At 51.8% G+C, this 23,906-nt stretch overlaps 2 protein-coding genes across 3 annotated transcripts in view; one reads left to right on the plus strand and one right to left on the minus strand.

Moving 5' to 3' along the window:
• Positions 1–688: 688 nt before the first annotated feature.
• Positions 689–4,581, minus strand: MED11 (mediator complex subunit 11). 2 transcript variants are annotated; one of them, XM_033084291.1, is made up of 3 exons: positions 4,162–4,581; positions 3,378–3,508; positions 689–892 (listed from the first exon to the last, which is right to left on the minus strand). In XM_033084291.1, exons 1-3 carry the CDS (start codon positions 4,244–4,246, stop codon positions 755–757), a joined length of 354 nt encoding a protein of 117 aa, XP_032940182.1. In that variant the 5' UTR covers positions 4,247–4,581; the 3' UTR covers positions 689–754. The 2 variants fall into 2 exon arrangements, with proteins under 2 accessions (XP_032940182.1, XP_032940183.1); XM_033084292.1 differs by lacking the exon at positions 689–892 and adding an exon at positions 1,196–1,302.
• Positions 4,582–4,854: 273 nt separating this feature from the next.
• Positions 4,855–23,906, plus strand: part of PELP1 (proline, glutamate and leucine rich protein 1) — a 32,198-nt gene continuing 13,146 nt past the window's right edge. Inside the window, exons 1-11 of the mRNA XM_033084260.2 lie at positions 4,855–4,992; positions 6,096–6,154; positions 6,637–6,742; positions 8,001–8,150; positions 10,172–10,243; positions 11,393–11,452; positions 13,088–13,238; positions 15,366–15,495; positions 17,178–17,265; positions 18,572–18,660; positions 21,203–21,316. Of these exons, the coding sequence (XP_032940151.1) occupies positions 4,855–4,992; positions 6,096–6,154; positions 6,637–6,742; positions 8,001–8,150; positions 10,172–10,243; positions 11,393–11,452; positions 13,088–13,238; positions 15,366–15,495; positions 17,178–17,265; positions 18,572–18,660; positions 21,203–21,316 (1,157 nt within the window). The remainder of the gene's footprint in view (positions 4,993–6,095; positions 6,155–6,636; positions 6,743–8,000; positions 8,151–10,171; positions 10,244–11,392; positions 11,453–13,087; positions 13,239–15,365; positions 15,496–17,177; positions 17,266–18,571; positions 18,661–21,202; positions 21,317–23,906) is intronic.

A 23,906-nucleotide genomic window follows, 5' to 3' on the forward strand; every position in this document is an offset into this window, starting at 1 on the left:
GTGTCAAATCCCATTAAAATCCCATTTTCCAGTCCTGAGGCTGTTCCAGGTGTGCCCAGGTGTGTCCCATGCTGTCCCCAGGTGTGCCCAGGTGTCCCCAGGTGCTCCCAAGATCTCTCAATGATGTCACCAAGGTGTCAAATCCCATTAAAATCCCATTTTCCAGTCCTGAGACTGTTACAGGTGTGCCCAGGTGTGTCCCACACTGTCCCACGCTGTCCCCAGCTGTCCCCAGGTGTGCCCAGGTGTCCCCAGGTGTGCCAAGAGTCTCTCAACAATGTCCCCAAGGTGTCAAATCCCATTGAAATCCCATTTCTCAGTCCTGATGCTGTTTCAGGTGTGTCCCACGCTGTCCCCAGCTGTCCCCAGGTGTGCCCAGGTGTGCCCAGGTGTCCCCAGAGTCTCTCAGCGATGTCCCCAAGGTGTCAAATCCCAATAAAATCCCATTTCTCAGTCCTGATGCTGTTCCAGGTGTGCCCAGGTGTGTCCCACGCTGTCCCCAGGTGTCCTCAGGTGTGCCCAGGTGTGCCCAGGTGTCCTCAGGTGTGCCCAGGTGTGCCCAGGTGTCCCCAGGTGCTCCCAAAGTCTCTCAGCGACGTCCCCAAGGTGTCAAATCCCAATAAAATCCCATTTTTCCATCCTGATGCTGTTCCAGGTGTGCTCAGGTGTGTCCCACGCTGTCCCCAGGTATGTCCCACGCTGTCCCCAGGTGTCCCACGCTGTCCCCAGGTGTCCCCAGGTGTCCCCAGGTGCGTCACTGCTCCAGCATGAGCTCGCAGGCGCGGGCCAGCTCGGCCAGGCGCCGCCGGGCGTAGTCGAGGCGGTTCAGGGCCAGCTGGCAGCTCTTGCGCGCCGCGTAGCTCGAGCCCTCGTGGGGCTGCCCCGTGGCCACCTGGGCAGGGGAGAGACACACCTGAGGGGATGCAACTCACCTGGGAGCCCAAAATACCTGGGAGCCCAAAAAACCCCACCTGGGAGCCCAAAAAATCCCCACCTGGGAGCCCAAAAACCCCAAATTCCCAATGGAGCATCATGAATAACTCACCTGGAACGCTCCAAACTTACCTGGGCAGGTCAGAGACACACCTGAGGGGCTGGAATACACCTGGGAGCCCAAAAAATCCCCACCTGGGAGCCCAAAAAATCCCCACCTGGGAGCCCAAAAACTCCAAATCCCCAATGGAGCATCACTAAAAACTCACCTGGAACGCTCCAAACTTACCTGGGCAGGTGAGAGACACACCTGAGGGGATGGAACTCACCTGGGAGCACAAAATAGCTGGGAGCCCAAAAAATCCCCACCTGGAATTCCAAAAATTCCCCACCTGGGAGCCCAAAAATCCCAAATTCCCAATGGAGCATCGCTAAAAACTCACCTGGAACGCTCCAAACTTACCTGGGCAGGTGAGAGACACACCTGAGGGGATGCAACTCACCTGGGAGCACAATAAATCCCCCTAAATCCCCAATCCCCAATGGAGCATTGCTAAAAACTCACCTGAACACTCCAAACTTACCTGGGCAGGTGAGAGACACCTGAGGGGATGCAACTCACCTGGGAGCTGGGAACCCAAAAAATCCCCACCTGGGAGCCCAAAAATCCCCACCTGGGAGTCCAAAAAATCCCAAATCCTCAATAGAGCATCGCTAAAAACTCACCTGGAACGCTCCAAACTTACCTGGGCAGGTGAGAGATGCACCTGAGGGGATGCAACTCACCTGGGAGCCCAAAGGTACCTGGGAGCCCAAAAAATCCCCACCTGGGAGCCCAAAAACTCCAAATCCCCAATGGAGCATCGCTAAAAACTCACCTGGAGCACTCCAACCTTACCTGGGCAGGTGAGAGACACACCTGAGGGGATGGAACTCACCTGGGAGCCCAAAATAGCTGGGAGCCCAAAAACTCCCCCCTAAACCCAAATTCCCAATGGAGCATCGCTAAAAACTCACCTGGAGCGCTCCAAACTTACCTGCGCAGGTGAGAGACACACCTGAGGGGCTGGAACTCACCTGGGAGCCCAAAAAATCCCCACCTGGGAGCCCAAAAACTCCAAATCTCCAATGGAGCATCGCTAAAAACTCACCTGGAATGCTCCAACCTTACCTGCGCAGGTGAGAGACACACCTGAGGGGATGGAACTCACCTGGGAGCTCAAAGGTACCTGGGAGCCCAAAAAATCCCCACCTGGGAGCCCAAAAAATCCCAAATCCCCAATGGAGCATCGCTAAAAACTCACCTGGAGCACTCCAAACTTACCTGGGCAGGTGAGACACTCACCTGAGGGGATGCAACTCACCTGGGAGCACAAAAAATCCCCCCTAAACCCAAATCCCCAATGGAGCATCGCTAAAAACTCACCTGGAACGCTCCAAACTTACCTGGGCAGGTGAGAGACACACCTGAGGTGATGGAACTCACCTGGGAGCACAAAGGAACCTGGGAGCCCAAAAAATCCCCACCTGGGAGCCCAAAAAATCCCAACCTGGGAGCCCAAAAAATCCCAAATTCCCAATGGAGCATCACTAAAAACTCACCTGGAACGTTCCAAACTTACCTGGGCAGGTGAGAGACACACCTGAGGGGATGGAACTCACCTGGGAGCACAAAATACCTGGGAGCCCAAAAAATCCCCACCTGGAAACCCCAAAAATTCCCCCTAAATCCCCAATCCCCAATGGAGGATCACTAAAAGCTCACCTGGAACGCTCCAAACTTACCTGGGCAGGTCAGACACTCACCTGAGGGGATGGAACTCACCTGGGAGCTCAAAGGAACCTGGGAGCCCAAAAAATGCTCCAAAAATCCCAAATCCCCAATGGAGCATCGCTGAAAACTCACCTGGAACGCTCCAAACTTACCTGGGCAGGTGAGACACGCACCTGAGAGACTGGAATACACCTGAGAACACCCACATACCCACCTGGGACCACCCAAAACTCACCTGGGACCACCCAAAACCCACCTGAGACCACCCAAACCCACCTGGGGACTCCCCAGACCCACCTGGGATCTCCCAAACCCACCTGAGACCCCCTAAAACCCACCTGAGACCATCCAAAACACACCTGGGACCACTCAAAACCTACCTGGGACCACCTAACCCCCCATAAAAACACCTGGGGACCTCTCAAATCCCACCTGGAATCCAAAACCCACCTGAGACCCCCCCAAAATCCATCTGAGACCTCCCAAAACCCACCTGAGATCCCCCAAAACCCACCTGGGACCACCCAAACCCACCTGGGGACCACCCAAACCCACCTGAGATCCCCCAAAACCCACCTGAGATCCCCCAAAACCCACCTGGGACCACCCAAATCCCCCCCAAACCCACCTGAGACCCCCCAAACCCCACCTGGGACCCCCCAGGCCTCACCTGTGTCAGGTAGCGGATCTGGGCCGAGAGCTCGGCCTCCACCTTGGCCACGGCGGCGCCGAACTGGGCGGCCTGGCGGTCCAGGTGTCGCTCCTGGGGCTTCTCCTTGGACAGCTCCAGGATCACCGAGCCTGGGGACACACCTGGGTCACACCTGGGTCACACCTGAGCACACCTGGATACACCTGGGGGGGTCTGGGACAAACCTGGGGACACCTGCACACACCTGGGGACACCTGGGGGTGTCTGGGACAAACCTGGGGTGGCCTAGGGCACACCTGGAGGGGCCTGGGACATACCTGGGCACACCTGGATACACCTGGAAGGGGTGTGGGACAAACCTGGGGCGGACTAGGGCACACCTGGGCTTAACTGGACACACCTGGATGCAACTTGGGAGGCCTGGGACACACCTGAGGGGGTCTGGGACACACCTGGGCACACCTGGGTCACACCTGGAGGAGCCTGGGACACACCTGGGACCCCTCCCGTGACCTCTGACCCAATTTCAGGCTCTCCCATGATTCCCTCGGGTATCACGTGAGTAATGACCACGCCCCCAATTAGGACCCGCCCCTTTCCACAACAAGTCCCGCCCCTTTTAGCCCTGCCAATCACAGCCTCAATTAAAAAAACCAATCCCCATCACCATAGCAACCAAAGCCCCGCCCACCCCAGAACCGGAAGTTCCTCCCCTCGCCCCTCAAAACGCGGCCCGTCCCCCTCCCATGGCGCCCCTGCCTCTCCGCAAAGACCCCCGCCCCTTTCCGCAGTCCCCGCTCACCCGCGCTCTGCAGGGAGGCGCCGATTTCGCGCTCCAGCTCCTCCAGCGCCCGCAGCCGCTCGTTGGCCACGCCGAACCCCGCCATGCCGCCCGCGCCGCCACTTCCGCCTCTTCTCCGCCCGTTTCCGGTTCCCTCCACCAATGGCAGCGCGGCGTTCTCCTCACGTGACAGGAAGTGCCCGCCGGGAGGCGCTCTGGGCGGAACTCGGTGGCACCGCCCCCCTCAGGCGGCCGCTCTGCGTCATCTCAGTGGTTTCGGGTCCTCCAAGACTGATGAGCATCCCAAAACCACCCAAAATTGTCCGGAATCACCTCAAAATCGCTCCCAGCTCCACTCCGAGGGTTTATTCACCACACAGTCCCCCACAGCGTCCTCGATTACTCTCAGACTCAGCTCCGGAGGAGGGAGGAGAACTCGGGAGTGAGACTTAGTAGGAATTATATTCAATTTTATAGCACTGCTGTCCAGGCCACACCACTCATTGCACTTTATAAAGCTGATTTTATCCACGCCACACACCTCATTGTGTTTTATAAAGCCGCTTTCCTCCAGGCTTTATATTTTTTTTCCCCATTTTTAGCGCTGCCCCCAAGCCCCGCCCACTCCCCCCTCACGCAAGCCCCGCCTCCTTTTTTCCCGCGCTTGGCGCTGTGACGTCATCGCCGCGCGCCGGAGCCGGAGCAGGCGCAGCCATGGCGGCCGTGGCGGCTCCGCGGGCCCCTCCGGCCGCGCCGCTGCTCGAGGCGCTCTCGGCGCTCTCGGCGCTGCCCCCGCACCGCCGCGCCATCCCGGGGCTCGTCCGGGGCCTCCGCGACAGCGCCGGGACCCAGGTACGGGCGGTGGGGGGAGCCCGAGGGGAACCCCCCCCTCAGGGATGGCGGTCCCGCCTCAGAGAGCGCGATCCTTCTCAGAGAATAACCGCAAAAATCGGGATGGAGACTTCTCTAAAAAGCGGGATTCCCCTCAGGGTTCGCGATACCCTTCAAAAATAACGGGGTTCCCCTCAGGGATCGCGGCCCCCCCTCGGGGAAGGCGAATCCCCCTCAGCGATTCCCTTCAAAAACCGGGATGCCCTCAGGGATCAGGACCCCTCCCCAAAAACCGGGATTCTCTCAGGATTTGGGATCCTCCCCATAAAAATGGGATCCTCTGAGGAATCGGGACCCCTCCCCAAAAACCGGGCTCCCCTCAGGGATTCGGACCCGCCCCCAACTGAGGCCCCGCCCCTGCATAGGAAACCCCGCCCATCACCCCACGTGACTTCCGGTCACTCCCACCTGACCCTTGACCCCCCCAGTGATCCCTTAGGGACCATTGGGTGACTCCCAGTGACCACTGAGTCCTTGCAGGGCACCCCAGTGACCACTGAGTGACCACTGACCCTCAATGACCCCTGAGTGACCACTGAATGAGCACTGAGTGACCACTGACAATGAGCGACACCTGAGTGACCACTGAGTGACCGCTGAATGAGCACTGAGTGGCCGCTGACCCTGAGTGACCACTGAGTGATCCCTGAGTGACCACTGAATGAGCACTGAGTGACCATTGGCCCTGAGTGACCCCTGAGTGATTCCTGGGTGACCACTGAGTGACGACTGACCTTGAGTGACCCCTGAGTGACCCTTGACCCTGAGTGACACCTGAGTGATTCCTGGGTGACCTCTGAGTGACGACTGACCCTGAGTGACCGCTGAGTGACTGCTGAGTGACCACTGAGTGACCACTGACCCTGAGTGACCCCCTGAGTGACCATTGAGTGACCACTGACCCCGAGTGACCCGTGACTGCCCGCTGAGTGACCGCTGACCCTGGGTGACCCTTGACCCCGAGTGACTCCATAGTGACCCCTGAGTGACCCCTGACCCTGACTGACCCTGACTGACCCCGAGTGACCCCTGACTGACCCCGAGTGCCCGCTGTCCCTCCCCAGGCTGCCCTCGGGGGTCTCCTCAGCGTCACCAGCGCCCGCCTGGGCTCCATGAAGACGCGGTGAGTGACAGCTGGGGGGCGGGGCAGGGCAGGGGGCGTGTCCCCGCTCAGCCAATGGCGTTGCAGGTTCGAGGGGCTGTGGGCGGGGCAGGGGGGGGCGTGTCCCCGCTCAGCCAATGGCGTTGCAGGTTCGAGGGGCGGGGCGGGGGGGCGTGTCCTCGCTCAGCCAATGGCGTTGCAGGTTCGAGGGGCTGTGGGTGGGGCAGGGGGCGTGTCCCCGCTCAGCCAATGGCGTTGCAGGTTCGAGGGGCTGTGGGCGGGGCAGGGCAGGGGGCGTGTCCCGGCTCAGCCAATGGCGTTGCAGGTTCGAGGGGCTGTGGGCGGGGCGGGGGCGTGTCCCGGCTCAGCCAATGGCGTTGCAGGTTTGATGGGCAGGGCAGGGGGGGGCGTGTCCCGGCTCAGCCAATGGCCTTGCAGGTTCGAGGGGCTGTGGGCGGGGCAGGGCAGGGGGGCGTGTCCCCGCTCAGCCAATGGCGTTGCAGGTTCGAGGGGCTGTGCCTCCTGTCCCTCCTGGTCAGCGAGAGCCCGACCGAGGCCTTCCAGCAGCACTGCCTGGGCTGGCTGCGGCTGCTGCAGCACCTCCTGCAGGTGAGAGCCGGGAATGCACATCTGGGGACACCTGGGCACACCTGGGTACATCTGTGACACACCTGGACACACCTGGACACACCTGGGGGTACCTGTGACACACCTGGGGACACCTGGGCACACCTGGGTACATCTGTGACACAGCTGGGGACACCTGGGACACACCTGGGGCACCTTCCAGCAGCACTGCCTGGGCTGGCTGCGCCTGCTGCAGCACCTGCTGCAGGTGAGAGCCGGGAATGCACACCTGGGGACACCTGGCGGAGTCTGGGATACACCTGGGGGTACCTGTGACACACCTGGGGACAGCTGGGGGCACCTGGAACACACCTGGGACACACCTGGGGGACTCTGGGGCACACCTGTGATGCACCTGGGTACACCTGGAGGAGTCTGGGGCACACCTGTGACACACCTGGGTACATCTGGAACACACCTGGGCACAGCTTGGGGAGTCTGGGACACACCTGGGCACACTTTGATACACCTGTGACACACCTGGACACACCTGGCACGCACCTGGGGGGCACCTGGGCACACCTGAGTACACCTGGGGGAGTCTGGGGCACACCTGGGCACACCTGGGACACACCTGGGCACACCTGGGGGAGCTCCCACACCCAATTTTGACCAAATTTTGACCGATTTTCACGGGGCTTTTTTTATTTTGGAGTGTCTCTAATTTGGGGAGGGGTCCTGACGTCTCTCTGCCCCCCCCCAGTCCCTGGACCCCTCCCCAAAATGACCCTGGGAGGTTTTGGGGGGGGTCTCACACCCAAATTTTGACAGATTTTCACCGAATTTTGACCGATTTTTGCGGGGTTTTTTTTGCTCTGGGGTGTGTATAATTTGGGGAGGGGTCCTGACCGTTCTCTGCCCCCCCCCAGTCGCAGGACCCCCCCCCCAAAATTACCCTGGGGGGGTTTTGGGGGTCCCACACCTAAATTTTGACCGATTTTCGCCAAATTTTGACCGATTTTCACTGAATCTTGACCAATTTTCACAGGTTTTTTTTATTTTGGTGTGTCTATAATTTGGGGAGGGGTCCTGACGGGTCTTGAGGCTCCCCCACTCCCAGGACCCCTCCCCAAAATGGCCCTGGGGGGATTTGGGTGGGTCCCACTCCCAAATTTTGACCGATTTTCACCAAATTTTGACCGATTTTGACCAAATTTTGACCAATTTTCACGGGGTTTTTTTTGATGTGGTGTGTCTATAATTTGGGGAGGGGTCCTGACGGGTCTCTGCCCCCCCCCAGTCGCAGGACCCCCCCCCCACGGTGGCCCTGGGGGTGTCGGTGCTGCGGGAGCTGCTCCGGTTCTCGGCTCAGCTGCCGGAGCTGGCGCGGGACATCGGCACCAACCACATCCCGGGGATCCTCACCTCCCTGCTGGCCCTGCGCCCCGAGGTGGGCTCCAAATGGGGCTGGGGGCTCCAAATGGGGGTGGGGGCTTCGGGGGGGAAAGGTTTGGGGGGGTTTGGGGGGGTTTTGGGGGAAAAATTGGGGGGGAAATGGGGTTAAAGTGGGGATTAAAGGGGTTAAAATGGGGCTGGGGGAGCTGAAATGGGGCTGGGGGCATTTAAATGGGTCTGGGGGATTTGAAATGGGTCTGGGGGCTTCTGGGGGGGTTCCTGGGGGGGTGGTTTGGGGGGGTTATGGGGGGGTTTGGGGGGTTATGGGGGAAAAATCGGGGGGAAAATGGGATTAAAGTGGGGATTAAAGGGGTTAAAAGAGGTTAAAATGGGGCTGAGGGGAGCTAAAATGGGTCTGGGGGTGTTGAAATGGGTCTGGGGGCTTCGGGGGAGATACTGGGGGGGAGTTTGGGGGGTTATGGAGGGGTTTGGGGGGGTTATGGGGGAAAAATCGGGGGGAAAATTGGATTAAAGTGGGGATTAAAGGGGTTAAAGTGGGAATGGAAAGGCTTAAAGGAGGTTAAAATGGGTCTGGGGGCTTTGAAATGGGTCTGGGGGCTTCAGGGAGATCCTGGGGGGGGAATTAGGGGGGTTATGGGGAAAAAAAAGGGAGGAAAATTGGGTTAAAGTGGGGATTGAAGGGGTTAAAGTGGGAGTGGAAAGGGTTAAAGGAGGTTAAAATGGAGCTGGGGGGAGCTAAAATGGGTCTGGGGGCTTTGAAATGGGTCTGGGGGCTTCGGGGGGGATCCTGGGGGGGAGTTTGGGGGGTTATGGGGTGGTTATGGGGGAAAAATTGGGGGGAAATTGGGTTAAAGTGGGGATTGAAGGGGTTAAAGTGGGAGTGGAAAGGGTTAAAATGAGTCTGAGGGGGTCAAAATGGGTCTGGGGGTGTTTAAATGGGTCTGGGGGCTTCGGGGGGGATCCTGGGGGGGAGTTTGGGGGGTTATGGAGGGGTTTGGGAGGGTTATGGGGGAAAAATCGGGGGGGAAATGGGATTAAAGTGGGGATTAAAGGGGTTAAAAGAGGTTAAAATGGGGCTGAGTGGAGCTAAAATGGGTCTGGGGGCTTTGAAATGGGTCTGGGGGCTTCAGGGGGGATCCTGGGGGGAGGTTTGGAGGGGATTGGGGGGGCTATGGGGGAAAAATCGGGGAGAAAATGGGATTAAAGTGGGGATTAAAGGGGTTAAAGTGGGAGCAGTAAAGATTAAACGGGGTTAAAATGGGTCTGGGGGTGTTGAAATGGGTCTGGGGGCTTTGAAATGGGTCTGGGGTCTTCAGGGAGATCCTGGGGGGGTGGTTTGGGGGGTTATGGGGGAAAAATCGGGGGGAAAATGGGATTAAAGTGGGGATTGAAGGGGTTAAAGTGGGAGTAAAAAGGGTTAAAAGGGGTTAAAATGGGGCTGGGGGCTTTGAAATGGGTCTGGGGGAGCTTAAATGGGTCTGGGGGCTTCGGAGGGGATCCTGGGGGGGGAATTAGGGAGGTTATGGGGAAAAAAAAGGGAGGAAAATGGGATTAAAGTGGGGATTAAAGGGGTTAAAGTGGGAGTGGAAAGGGTTAAAATGGGGCTGGGGGCTTTGAAATGGGTCTGGGGGCTTTGAAATGGGTCTGGGGGCTTCGGGGGGGGGAAGGTTTGGGGGATTTTGGGGTTCAGATGGGGCTGGGGGAGATAAAACGGGATTGAAATTGGGGTAAAAGGAGCCAAAAAGGATCAAAATGGGGCTGGGGGCACCTCGGGAATTTGGGGAGGGGTCTCCAGGAATTTGGGGAGGGGTCTCCAGGAATTTGGGGAGGGGTCCTCATGAATTTGGGGAGGGGTCTCAACCCCTTTTCCTCCCCCCAGTGCAAATCCTGGGTGAATTTTTGGGGATTTTTGAGGGGAAATTTTGGGATTTGGGGAATTTTGGGAGCTCAGGAATTTGGGGAGGGGTCTCCGGGAATTTGGGGAGGGGTCTCCAGGAATTTGGGGAGGGGTCCTCATGAATTTGGGGAGGGGTCTCACCTGTTTTCCTCCCCCAGTGCGAGCTCTCCACCCTGGAGGGGATCCAGTCCTGCCTGCAGTTCTACCCCGGCGCCTGCGGCTCCATGAGGGTGAGACCCCTCCCCAAATTAACTGAGACCCCTCCCCAAATTAACACAGAGACCCCTCCCCAAATTAACAACACAGAGACCCCTCCCCAAATTAGAGACCCCTCCCCAAATTAACACAGAGACCCCTCCCCAAATTAACACAGAGACCCCTCCCAAATTAGAGACCCCTCCCCAAATTAACACAGAGACCCCTCCCCAAATTAACAACACAGAGACCCCTCCCCAAATTAACAACAGAGACCCCTCCCCAAATTAACAACAGAGACCCCTCCCCGAATTAACAACACAACACAGAGACCCCTCCCCAAATTAACACTGAGACCCCTCCCCAAATTAACAACAGAGACCCCTCCCCAAATTAACAACAGAGACCCCTCCCCAAACTAACACAGAGACCCCTCCCCAAATTAACAACACAGAGACCCCTCCCCAAATTACCCTGAGACCCCTCCCCAAATTAACAACACAGAGACCCCTCCCCAAAAAACACCTGGGGATTTCTGAGACCCCTCCCCAAATAAATTACCCTGAGACCCCTCCCCAAATTAACTGAGACCCCTCCCTAAATTAACAACACAGAGACCCCTCCCCAAATTAACAACACAGAGACCCCTCCTCAAATTAACAACAGAGACCCCTCCCCAAATTAACAACACAGAGACCCCTCCCCAAATTACAGAGACCCCTCCTCAAATTAACAACAGAGATCCCTCCCCAAATTAACAACACAGAGACCCCTCCCCAAATTAACAGAGTCTCCTCCACAAATAGAGACCCCTTCCCAAATAACACTTGGGGGGTCCCTGAGACCCCTCCCCAAACTGAATCCCCTCCCCAGACTGAGACCCCTCCCCAAATAACCCCTGGGGGTCCTTGAGCCCCCTCCCCAAATCCCCAAACTGAGCCCTGGGGGGTCCCTGAGCCCCCTCCCCAAACAACCCCAGGGTCCCTGAGCCCCCTCCCCAATTCAGGCCCCATTTGGGGAGGGGTCCCGAGCCCAGGCCCCCCCAAACAGCCGCCAGGGGGTCCCTGAGCCCCCTCCCCAAATCCCCAAACAACCCTGGGGGGTTCCTGAGCCCCCTCCCCAGTTCAGGACCCCCCAGGCTGAGCCCCCTCCCCAAATAACCGTGAGCCCCCTCCCCAATTCAGGGCAAGCTGGCCGCGCATTTCCTGTCCCGCATCGACAGCGACAGCCCCCGGCTGCAGCAGGTGGGGAGGGGGCTGGGGGGGGTTTGGGGGGGATTTTGGGGGCTCCTGAGGGGATTTTGGGGTTTTTTGGGGGGTCCTGAGGGGATTTGGGGGGGTCCTGAGGGGATTTGGGGGTGGGTTTGGGGGGTCCTGAGGGGATTTTGGGATTTTTTGGGGGGATTTTGGGGTTTTTTTGGGGGGTTTTGGGTTTTTTGGGGGGGGTCTTGAGGGGATTTTGGGATTTTTATGGGTTTTTTTTGGGAGAGTTTTGGGGTTTTTTGGGGGGTTTGGATTTTTTGGGGGGGATTTTGGGGTTTTTGGGGGGGTCTTGAGGGGATTTTGGGATTTTTTTTAAGGGACTTTGGGGTTTTTTGGGGGGGTCTTGAGTGAATTTTGGGATTTTTTTTAAGGGGGTTTGGGGTTTTTTGGTGGGGTTTGGGATTTTTTTGGGGGGGTCTTGAGGGAATTTTGGGGTTTTTTGGGGAGAGTTTTGGGATTTTTTTAAGGGGGTTTGGATTTTTTTGGGAGGTTGGGGTTTTTTTGGGGGGTCCTGAGAGGATTTTGGGGTTTTTTGAGGGGGAGTTTGGGGTTTTTTGGGGGGGTCTTGAGAGGATTTTGGGGTTTTTTTCAGGGCAATTTTGGGTTTTTTTGGGGAGAGTTTTGGGGTTTTTTGGGGGGTTTGGATTTTTTTGGGAGGTTGGGGTTTTTTTGGGGGGTCCTGAGTGAATTTTGGGATTTTTTTTAAGGGGGTTTGGGGTTTTTGGGGGGTCTTGAGAGGATTTTGGGGTTTTTTTTCAGGGCAATCTTGGGTTTTTTGGGGGAGAGTTTTGGGGTTTTTTGGAGGGTTTGGATTTTTTTGGGGGGGTTTGGGGTTTTTTTGGGGGGTCCTGAGAGGATTTTGGGGTTTTTGGGGGGTCTTGAGGGGATTTTGGGGTTTTTTTTGGGGGGGGTTTGGATTTTTTTGGGGGCCTTGAGGGGATTTTGGGTTTTTTTGGGGGAGTTTTGGGTTTTCTTGTGGGGGTTTGGTTTTTTTGGGGGATCCTTGGGGCGTTTTGGGGTGGGTTTAGGAGATTTTGGGGCCATTTTTTAGGGTCCTACCCCCGATTTTGGGGTTTTTGGGGTTCCTGACCCCAATTTTTGTGGTTTTAAACCCCATTTTTAGGGTTTTTAACCCTTTATTTTGTATTTTTAGCTGGCCTGTGAGTGCTGTGCCCTGCTGCCCTCCCTGGGCCGGGGGTTCTGGGGTCTCAGATCCATTCCTGGGGGTTTTTGGGGTTGCTGGATCAGAATTTGGGGTTCCTGACCCCGTTTTTACAATGTTTAATTGTTTATTTTATATTTTTTAGCTGGCCTGTGAATGTTATGCCCTGCTGCCCTCCCTGGGCTGGGGGTTCTGGGGAGTCAGATCCATTCCTGGGGGTTTTTGGGGTTGCTGGATCAGAATTTGGGGTTCCTGACCCCGTTTTTACAATGTTTAATTGTTTATTTTATATTTTTTAGTTGGCCTGTGAGTGCTGTGCCCTGCTGCCCTCCCTGGGCTGGGGGTTCTGGGGCTGTTCTGGGGTCTCAGACCCATTCCTGGGGGTTTTTGGGGCTGCTGATTCTGTTTTTAGGGTTATTTTTAATGTTTTTAACCCTTTTTTTGCTGTTTCCCAGCTGGCCTGTGAGTGCTACGCCCTGCTGCCCTCCCTGGGCCGGGGGTTCTCGCAGGGGCTGCGGCACACGGAGTGCTGGCACCAGCAGCTGCAGGGGGTGCTGGCCACGCTGCACGGGCTCCTGGGGGCTCTGTTCGAGGGGTGTGAGACAGGTAATGGGGTTTGGGATTGTTTATTGGGGATTTGGGATGGTTTATGGGGGTCTGAGATAATTTATAGGCGATTTATGGGGGATTTCTGGGGGTTTGGGGGGTGCTGGCCACGCTGCACGGGCTCCTGGGGGCCTTGTTCGAGGGCTGTGAGACAGGTAATGGGGTCTGGGATTGTTTATAGGGGATTTATAGGGGATTTATGGGGGATTGGGATGGTTTATAGGGGATTTCTGGGGGTTTGGGGTGGTTTATGGGGGATTTCTGGGGGTTTGGGGTGTGCTGGCCACACTGCACGGGCTGCTGGGGGCTCTGTTTGAGGGGTGTGAGACAGGTAATGGGATTTATGGGAGATTTATAGGGGATTTCTGGGGGTTTGGGGTGGGTTATGGGGGTTTGGGGTGGTTTATAGGGGATTTCTGGGGGTTTGGGGTGTGCTGGCCACGCTGCACGGGCTCCTGGGGGCCTTGTTTGAGGGCTGTGAGACAGGTAATGGGGTTTCTGGGGGATTTCTGGGGGTTTGGGATGGTTTATGGGGGATTTATGGGGGTTTGAGATGGTTTATAGGGGATTTATGGGGGTTTATGGGGGATTTCTGGGGGTTTGGGGTGTGCTGACCACGCTGCACGGGCTGTTGGGGGCTTTGTTTGAGGGCTGTGAGACAGGTAATGGGATTTGGGATGGTTTATAGGGGATTTGGGATGGTTTATGGGGGATTTATAGGGGATTTCTGGGGGTTTGGGGTGTGCTGGCCACACTGCACGGGCTCCTGGGGGCTCTGTTTGAGGGCTGTGAGACAGGTAATGGGGTTTGGGATTGTTTATTGGGGATTTGGGATTGTTTATTGGGGATTTATGGGGGATTTCTGGGGGATTTGAGATGATTTATAGGGGTTTGGGATGGTTTATGGGGGATTTCTGGGGGTTTGGGGAGTGCTGGCCATGCTGCACGGGCTCCTGGGGGCCTTGTTTGAGGGGTGTGAGACAGGTAATGGGATTTATGGGGGGATTTGGGATTGTTTATGGGGGATTTATGGGGGATTTGAGATGGTTTATGGGGGTTTGGGATGGTTTATGGGGGGTTTATGGGGATTTGGGGTGGTTTATGGGGGGTTTATGGGGGTTTGGGATGTGCTGGCCACGCTGCACGGGCTGCTGGGGGCTCTGTTTGAGGGGTGTGAGACAGGTAATGGGATTTATGGGGGATTTGGGATGGTTTATTGGGGATTTATGGGGGATTTATGGGGGTTTGGGGTGGTTTATGGGGGATTTATAGGGGATTCATGGGGGATTTATTGGGGTTTGGGATGGTTTGTAGGGGATTTATGAGGGTTTGGGATGATTTATAGGGGATTTCTGGGGGATTTATGGGGGTTTGGGATGGTTTATAGGGGATTTAAAATGAATTTGGGAGGTTTTAGGATGAATTTGGGGTTTCTAGGATGAGTTTTGGGGTGGATTTGGGTATTTTTGGGGTAAATTTTTGATTTTTCGGTCCCAGATCCCCTCCCCTATGAAGGCCCTGGGGTGCCCCGGCTGCTGCTGATTTTGGGATGATTTTTGGGATATATTTTGGGTTATTTTGAGATGATTTTGGGTATTCTTTCTCCCAGATCCCCTCCCCTATGAGGGTGCTGCAGTACCCCTGCTGCTGCTGATTTTGTTGTGATTTTGGGATGATTTTGGATTATTTTGGTTAATATTTTGGATATTTTTCTCCCAGATCCCCTCCCCTACGAGGGCCCTGGGGTCCCCCTGACCCTGCTGATTTTGGGGTGATTTTTGGATTATTTTGGGATAATTTTTGGTATTTTTGGCTGCAGATCCCTTCCCCTATGAAGGCCCTGGGGTTTCTCTCCTGCTGCTGATTTTTGGATTATTTTTGGATTATTTTTGGATTATTTTTGGATTATTTTTGGATTATTTTTGGATTATTTTTGGATTATTTTTGGATTATTTTTGGATTATTTTTAGATTATTTTTGGATTACTTTGGATATTTTTTCTCCCAGATCCCTGCCCTATGAGGGCCCTGGGGTCCCCCTGACCCTGCTGATTTTGGGGTGATTTTTAGATGATTTTTAGATGATTTTGGGATGATTTAGGGTGTATTTTGGTGTTTTTTGTCCCAGATCCCCTCCCCTACGAGGGCCCTGGTGTCCCCCTGCTGCTGCCCCCTCCCCAGGACGGCGACTCCGGGGATTTCCTGACGCTGCACTCGAGGTTCTCGGGGCTCTGCCGGGTGCTCCGCCTGCTGCTCAGGTACAGAGCCCAAAAACTGCCCCAAAATCCTAAAATCCACCCCAAAATCCAAAAAAAACCCAAAATCCCAGAGATCCACCCCAAAATCCCAGCCCCAAAACTCCCCATCAGAATCCAACCCCAAAATCCCAAAACCCCAAAAATCCACCCCAAAATCCCAGAAATTCAACCCAAACCCACCCCAAAATCCCAGCCCCAAAATCCCAAAATTAACCCCAAACCCACCCCAAAAAACCCAGAAATCCCCACCAAAATCCACCCCAAAATCCCAAAAATTCACCTCAAACTCACCCCAAAATCCCAGAAATTCAACCCAAACCCACCCCAAAATCCCAAAAAAACCCCAAAATCCCCATCAGAATTCACCCCAAAATCCCAAAACCCCAAAAATCCACCCCAAAATCCCAGAAATCCACCCCAAAATCCACCCCAAAATCCACCCCAAAATCCCAGTCCCAAAAATCCCCATCAGATTCCACCCCAAAATCCCAAAAATTCTCCTCAAATTCACCCCAAAATCCCAGAAATTCACCCCAAAACCCACCCCAAAATCCCAAAACAACCCAAAATCCCCATCAGAATCCACCCCAAAATCCTAAAAATTCACCCCAAAATCCCAGAAATTCACTTCAAACCCTCCCCAAAATCCCAGCCCCAAAATCCTAAAAATTCACCTCAAAATCCACCCCAAAATCCCAGCCCCAAAATCCTAAAAATTCACCCCAAAATCTCCAAATTCACCCCAAATCCACCCCAAAATCCTAAAAAACCCCGAAATCTCCATCGGAATCCACCCCAAAATCCCAAAAATTCTCCCCAAATCCACCCCAAAATCCCAGAAATTCTCCCAAAAATCCCCAAAATCCTCCCCAAAATCCTCCCTGGGAACCCCAAAACTCCTCCCAGTCCCTCCCAGTGACTCCCAGTTTATCCCAGTAAGGATTTCGTGGCCCCAGTCCCCTCCCAGTCCCTCCCAGTTCCCCCCAGTCCCTCCCAGTAACCCCCAGTCCCTCCCAGTAACCCCCAGTCTCTCCCAGTAAGGATTTTGTGGTCCCAGTCCCCCCCCAGTCCATCCCAGTAACACATTTCCATTCCCAGTAAGGATTTTGTGGCCCCAGTTCCCTCCCAGTCCCTCCCAGTCCCCCCCAGTGACTCCCAGTTTATCCCAGTCCCCCCCAGTGACTCCCAGTTTATCCCAGTCTCTCCCAGTGACTCCCAGTCTCTCCCAGTAAGGATTTTGTGGCCCCAGTCACCGTCCCAGTCCCTCCCAGTAACACATTTCCATTCCCAGTAAGGATTTTGTGGCCCCAGTTCCTCCCAGTTCCCTCCCAGTCCATCCCAGTTCCCTCCCAGTCCCCCCAGTTCCCCCCCAGTCCTGTCCCAGTCCATCCCAGTAACCCCCAGTCTCTCCCAGTAAGGATTTTGTGGCCCCAGTGACCGTCCCAGTCCCCCCCAGTGACTCCCAGTCTCTCCCAGTAAGGATTTTGTGGCCCCAGTGACCGTCCCAGTTCCCCCCCAGTGACTCCCAGTCCCCCCCAGTCCATCCCAGTAACAATTTTCCTGTTCCCAGTAAGGATTTCGTGGCCCCAGTTCCCCCCCAGTGACTCCCAGTCTCTCCCAGTAAGGATTTTGTGGCCCCAGTCCCCTCCCAGTCCCTCCCAGTAACAGATTTCCATTCCCAGTAAGGATTTCGTGGCCCCAGTGACCGTCCCAGTTCAGGACATTCTGGATCTCGTTTGCCGCGCCCTCAACGTCACCACCAAGAACCTGGTGAGTCCAAAAATCACCAAAAACACCAAAAATTACCCCAAAATCACCCCAAAACCACCAAAATCACCAAAATTACCCCAAAAAACCCCCAAAAATCACCAAAATTACCCCAAAAAAACCCAAAATCACCCCAAAAATCACCCCAAAAACACCAAAAATTACCCCAAAATAACCCAAAATTACCCAAAAATCACCAAAATCACCCCAAAAAAACCCCAAAATCACCCAAAAAATAACCAAAAATCACCAAAAACACCAAAATTACCCCAAAAATCGCCCCAAAATCACCAAACTCCCAGTTCAAACCAGTTCCTCCCATTTTAAACTGGTTTATTTCCATTTGGACTGGTGTGTACTGGTCTGTACTGGTGTGTACTGGTTTGTACTGGTTTATATTGGTCTGTACTCATCTGTACTGGTCCTTACTGGTTTGTATTAACCCATACTGGTCTGTACTGGTTTGTACTGGTGTGTACTGGTCCATACTGGTGTGTACTGGTCTGTACTGGTTTATACTGGTCTGTATTGGTCTGTACTGGCTTGTGCTGGTCCTTACTGGTCTGTACTGGTCCATACTGGTCCTTGTTGGTCCGTACTGGTCCTTACTGGTCTTTACTGGTCCATACTGGTCCGTACTGGTTTGTATTGGTGTGTACTGGCTTGTACTAGTCTGTACTGGTTTATACTGGTCCTTACTAGCCTGTACTGGTTTATACTGGTCCATACTGGTTTATACTGGTCCATACTGGTTTATACTGGTCTATACTGGTCCATACTGGTTTATACTGGTTTATACTGGTTTGTTTCCCCCAGAGCTGGTTCGGGGAGGGGCCCCTGCGGGGGCTGATCCTGCCCCAGGTGCACCCAGACCAGTTTGAACTGGTTTGTACTGGTCCATAGTGGTCCATACTGGTCTATACTGGTCTATACTGGTTTATACTGGTTTGTTTTCCCTCAGAGCTGGTTCGGGGAGGGGCCCCTGCGGGGGCTGATCCTGCCCCAGGTGCACCCAGACCAGTTTGAACTGGTTTGTACTGGTTTGTTTGGGTCCATACTGGTTTATTGTGGTCCATACTGGTCCATACTGGTCCATACTGGTCCATACTGGTCCATACTGGTTTATACTGGTTTCTCCTCCCCAGAGCTGGTTCGGGGAGGGGCCCCTGCGGGGGCTGGTCCTGCCCCAGGCGCACCTGGACCAGTTTGAACTGGTTTGTACTGGTCCATAGTGGTCCATACTGGTCTATACTGGTCTGTACTGGTTTATACTGGTTTATGCTGGTTTATACTGGTTTGTGTTCCCCAGAGCTGGTTCGGGGAGGGGCCCCTGCGGGGGCTGGTCCTGCCCCAGCTGCACCTGGACGTGCTGGACGTGCTGGGGGCGCTGGTGCTGGCGTGAGCAACTGGGACAAACTGGGACAAACTGGGAGGGACTGGGAGGGAACTGGGACAAACTGGGAGGGGACTGGGAGGGGACTGGGAGGGACTGGGAGGGACTGGGACAAACTGGGAGGGACTGGGATGGACTGGGATGGAACTGGGAGGGACTGGGATGGAACTGGGAGGGACTGGGATGGAACTGGGATGGACTGGGATGGAACTGGGACTGGTTTATACTGGTTTATACTGGGTTATACTGGGATATACTGGGTTATACTGGGTTATACTGGGTTATACAGGGTTATACTGGGTTATACTGGGATATACTGGGTTATACTGGGATATACTGGTTTGAACTGGGTTATACTGGGATATACTGGGTTATACTGGGATATACTGGGATATACTGGGTTATACTGGGTTTTACTGGGTTTTACTGGGTTATACTGGGATATATTGGGAGGAACTGGGATATACTGGGATGGGACTGGGTTATACTGGGATGGGACTGGGTTATACTGGGATATACTGGGTTATACTGGGTTATACTGGGTTATACTGGGATGGACTGGGATATACTGGGATATACTGGGTTATACTGGGTTATACTGGGAGGAACTGGGATTTTAGGGAAGTTTTGGGGAATTTTTTGTATTTTTCTGAGGGGATTTTTTGGGATTTTGGGGTCTGGGGGAATTTTGGGGAATTTTTTTGGAATTTTTTTGGGAATTTTTGGGAATTCCAGATGGATTTTGGGGAATTCTTGGAAATTTTTGGGGAATTTTTTGGAAATTTTTGGGGAATTTTTGGGAATTCCAGATGGATTTTGGGGAATTTCAGGGATTTTTTTTGGGATTTTTTGGGAATTTTTGAATGGATTTTTTTTGGGATTTGGGGGATTTGGGGAATTTGGGGAATTTTTGGGAATTTTTGAGAATTCCAGATGGATTTTGGGGAATTTTTGGGAATTTTGGGGGATTTTTGGGATTTTTTTGGATTTTTTTTGGGAATTTTTGGGGAATTCCAGATGGATTTTGGGGAATTTTTGGGAATTTTTTGGATTTTTTGGGTGGATTCTTTTGGGGATTTTGGGGAATTTTGGGAATTTTTGGGAATTTTTGGGGAATTTTTGGGAATTCCAGATGGATTTTGGGGATTTTTGGTGAATTTTTGGGAAATTTTGGGATTTTTTTGGGGATTTTTTTGGAATTTTTTTGGGAAATTTTTGAGGAATTTTGGGGATTTTTGGTGAATTTTTTGGGAATTTTTGGGTGGATTCTTTTGGGGAATTTGTGGGAATTTTTTGGGGATTTGGGGAATTTTGGGAATTTTGGGAATTTTTGGCAATTCCAGGTGGATTTTGGGAATTTTTATTGAATTTTTTGGGTGAATTTTGATAGATTTGGGTCATTCCTGGGTGGATTTTTATGGGGATTTTTGTGGATTTTTTTTTATTTTGGGGATTTTTGATATTTTTATTAATTCCAGATGTTTTTATATTTTTATTCCAGCTGTGGGCCCTGCTGGGGGTCCCTCCTGGGGGGATTTTGGGTGAATTTTGGGTGAATTTTGATGGATTTGGGTCATTCCTGGGTGGATTTTTGTGGGGATTTTTGTGGATTTTTTAAAATATTTTGTATTTTTTTGATTTTTATTGATTCCAGATGTTTTTATTTTGATAATTCCAGCTGTGGGCCCTGCTGGGGGTCCCTCCTGGGGGATTTTTGGGAATTTTGGGTGAATTTTGATGGATTTGGGTCATTCCTGGATGGATTTTTATGGGGATTTTTTTTGTGGATTTTTTTGGATATTTTGTATTTTTATTAATTTTATTAATTGCAGATGTTTTTATAATTTTATTTTTCCAGCTGTGACCCCGCTGGGGGTCCCTCCTGGGTGAATTTTGGGTGAATTTTGGTCGTTCCTGGGTGGATTTTTATGGGGATTTTTGTGGATTTTTTAAAATATTTTGTATTTTTATTAATTTTATTAATTCCAGATGTTTTTATAATTTTATTTTTCCAGCTGTGGCCCTCGCCTGGTGCGCTGGGGGTCCCTCCTGGGGGGATTTTTGGGTGAATTTTGGGTGAATTTTGGGGGATTTGGGTCATTCCTGGGTGGATTTTTGTGGGGATTTTTTTGGATATTTTGTATTTTTATTAATTTTATTAATTCCAGATGTTTATAATTTTTTTATTCCAGCTGTGGGCCCTGCTGGGGGTCCCTCCTGGGGGATTTTTGGGTGAATTTTGGATGAATTTTGGGTGAATTTTGATGGATTTTGGTCATTCCTGGGTGGATTTTTATGGGGATTTTTTTGGATATTTTGTATTTTTATTAATTTTATCAATTCCAGATGTTTATAATTTTATTTTTCCAGCTGTGGCCCCCGGCTGGGGGTCCCTCCTGGGGGGATTTTGGGTGAATTTTGGGTGAATTTTGATGGATTTGGGTCATTCCTGGATGGATTTTTATGGGGATTTTTTTGGGATTTTGGTTTTTTTTTGGGATATTTTGGATTTTTATTGATTCCAGATGTTTATTTTTATTTTTCCAGCTGTGGCCCCCGCCTGGTGCGCTGGGGGTCCCTCCTGTGCCGCCTCTTCCCGCAGGTTCTGAGCTCCTGGAGCTGCCCCAGGGACCCCCCGGCGGGGCAGGAGAGACCCTACGGGTGAGAAAATGGGGGAAAAATGGGAAAAAATGGGAAAAAACAAAATAAAAATGGGAAAAAATAAACAAAACAGGGAAAAAATAAACAAAACAGAGACCCTACGGGTGAGAAATGGGGAAAAAACAACAAAAAATGGGGAAAAATAAACAAAACAGAGACCCTACGGGTGAGGAAAATGGGAAAAAATAAAAATAATGGGGAAAAATGGGGAAAAAACAACAAAAATGGGTAAAAACAAACACAACAGAGACCCTTTGGGTGAGAAAATGGGGGAAAAACAACAGAAATGGGGAAAAATAAACAGAAATGGGAAAAAAACAAACAAAACAGAGACCCTACAGGTGAGAAAAAATGGGGAAAAAAACCCAAAAAATGGGGAAAATGGGGAAAATAAAAATGGGGAAAAATAAACAAAACAGAGACCCTGTGGGTGAGAAAATGGGGAAAAAAAACAAAAAATGGGAAAAATGGGGAAAAACAAAATAAAAATGGGGAAAACAAAACAGGGACCCTTTGGGTGAGAGAAAATGGGGAAAAAAAACAAAAATTGGGTAAAAATAAACAAAACAGAGACCCTTTGGGTGAGGAAAAATGGGGAAAAAAAACAAAAATTGGGGAAAATGGGGAAAAAAACAACAGAAATGGGAAAAACAAAATAAAAATGGGGAAAAAATAAACAAAACAGAGACCCTTTGGGTGAGGAAAAATGGGGGAAAAACCAAAATAATGGGGAAAAACCAAAATAATGGGGAAAAACAAAATAAAAATAGGGAAAATAAAAATGGGGAAAACAAAACAGAGACCCTTTGGGTGAGGAAAAATGGGGAAAAAAACCAAAAATTGGGTAAAAATAAACAAAACAGAGACCCTTTGGGTGAGGAAAAATGGGGAAAAAAAACCAAAAAATGGGAACAAACAAAATAAAAATGGGGAAAAATAAACAAAACAGAGAAAAAACAAACAAAACAGAGACCCTATGGGTGAGAAATGGGGAAAAAATAAAAAAAAAGGGGAAAAACAAAATAAAAATGGGGAAAAATAAATAAAACAGAGACCCTTTGGGTGAGAAAAAATGGGGAAAAAATGGGGAAAAAAACAACAGAAATGGGAAAAATGAAAATGAGAAAAATGGGGAAAACAAAACAGAGACCCTATGGGTGAGAAATGGGGAAAAACAAAATAAAAATGGGAAAAATGAGGAAAAAATAAACAAAAATGGGAAAAAATAAACAAAACAGAGACCCTATGGGTGAGAAAAAATGGGGAAAAAAACCACAAAAACTAACAGAAATGGGAAAAAACAAAATAAAAATGGGGAAAATAAAAATGGGGAAAACAAAACAGAGACCCTATGGGTGAGGAATGGGGAAAAAAACCCAAAATAATGGGAAAAATGGGGAAAAAACAAACAAAAATGGGGAAAAACAAAATGGGAAAAAGAAAAGTAGGGAAAATGGGAAAAAAACAAAATGGGGAAAAGAAAAACCCAAAAATGGGGAAAAAACAAAAATAGAGAAAAACAAAATAGGAAAAAAAAACCCCAAAAATGGGGAAAAGAAACCCCAAAAATGGGGAAAAAACAGAGTGAAAATGGGGAAAAGAAAAAACCAAAAATGGGGAAAGAAAAAAACCAAAAATGGGAAAAGGAAAAAACCAAAATTGGGGAAAAGAAAAACCAAAAATGGGGAAAAACAGCTTGGAAATGCTCAATTTTTGGGGTGGGTTTGGGGTTTTCAGGGTGGGTTTTTGGGGTTTTTGAGGTCCCTGATCCCATTTCTGGGGTTTCTAATCCCATTTTTGGGGTCTCTGATGTAATTTTTGGGGTTTTTGGGGTCTCTGATCCCATTTCTGGGGTCCCTGATCCCATTTCTGGGATCTCTAATCCCATTTTTGGGGTTTCAGGGCTGTCAGGACCCGCCTGTACCAGGTCCTGGAGCTCTGGGTCCGGGTTTCTGGGGTGGATTTTTGGGGTTTTTGGGGTCCCTGATCCCATTTTTGGGGTCTCTAATCCCATTTTTGGGGTCCCTGATCCCATTTTTGGGGGTTTCTGGGGTGGATTTTTGGGGTTTTTGGGGTCTCTAATCCCATTTTTTGGGTTTTTTGCCCCCCAGGGCTGTCAGGACCCGCCTGTACCAGGTGCTGGAGCTCTGGGTCCGGGTTTCAGGGTCTCTGATCCCATTTTTGGGGTCTCTAATCCCATTTTTGGGGTTCTTGATGTCATTTTTCCGGTCCCTGATCCCATTTTTGGGGTCTTTGAGTTCATTTTTGGGGTCCCTGATGTCATTTTGGGGGGTTTCTGGGGTGGATTTTTGGGGTTTTTGGGGTCTCTAATCCCATTTCTGGGGTCCCTGATCCCATTTTTGGGGTCTCTAATCCCATTTTTTGGGGTTTTTTTGCCCCCCAGGGCTGTGAGGACCCGCCTGTACCAGGTGCTGGAGCTCTGGGTCCCGGTTTCAGGGTCTCTAATCCCATTTTTGGGGTCCCTGATCCCATTTTTGGGGTCCCTGATCCCGTTTTTGGGGTCTCTAATCCCATTTTTTGGTGTTTTTTGCCCCCCAGGGCTGTCAGGACCCGTCTGTACCAGGTCCTG

Source organism: Catharus ustulatus, chromosome 37 (assembly GCF_009819885.2).
Source record: "Catharus ustulatus isolate bCatUst1 chromosome 37, bCatUst1.pri.v2, whole genome shotgun sequence".
Classification (NCBI taxonomy): Eukaryota; Metazoa; Chordata; class Aves; order Passeriformes; family Turdidae; genus Catharus; species Catharus ustulatus.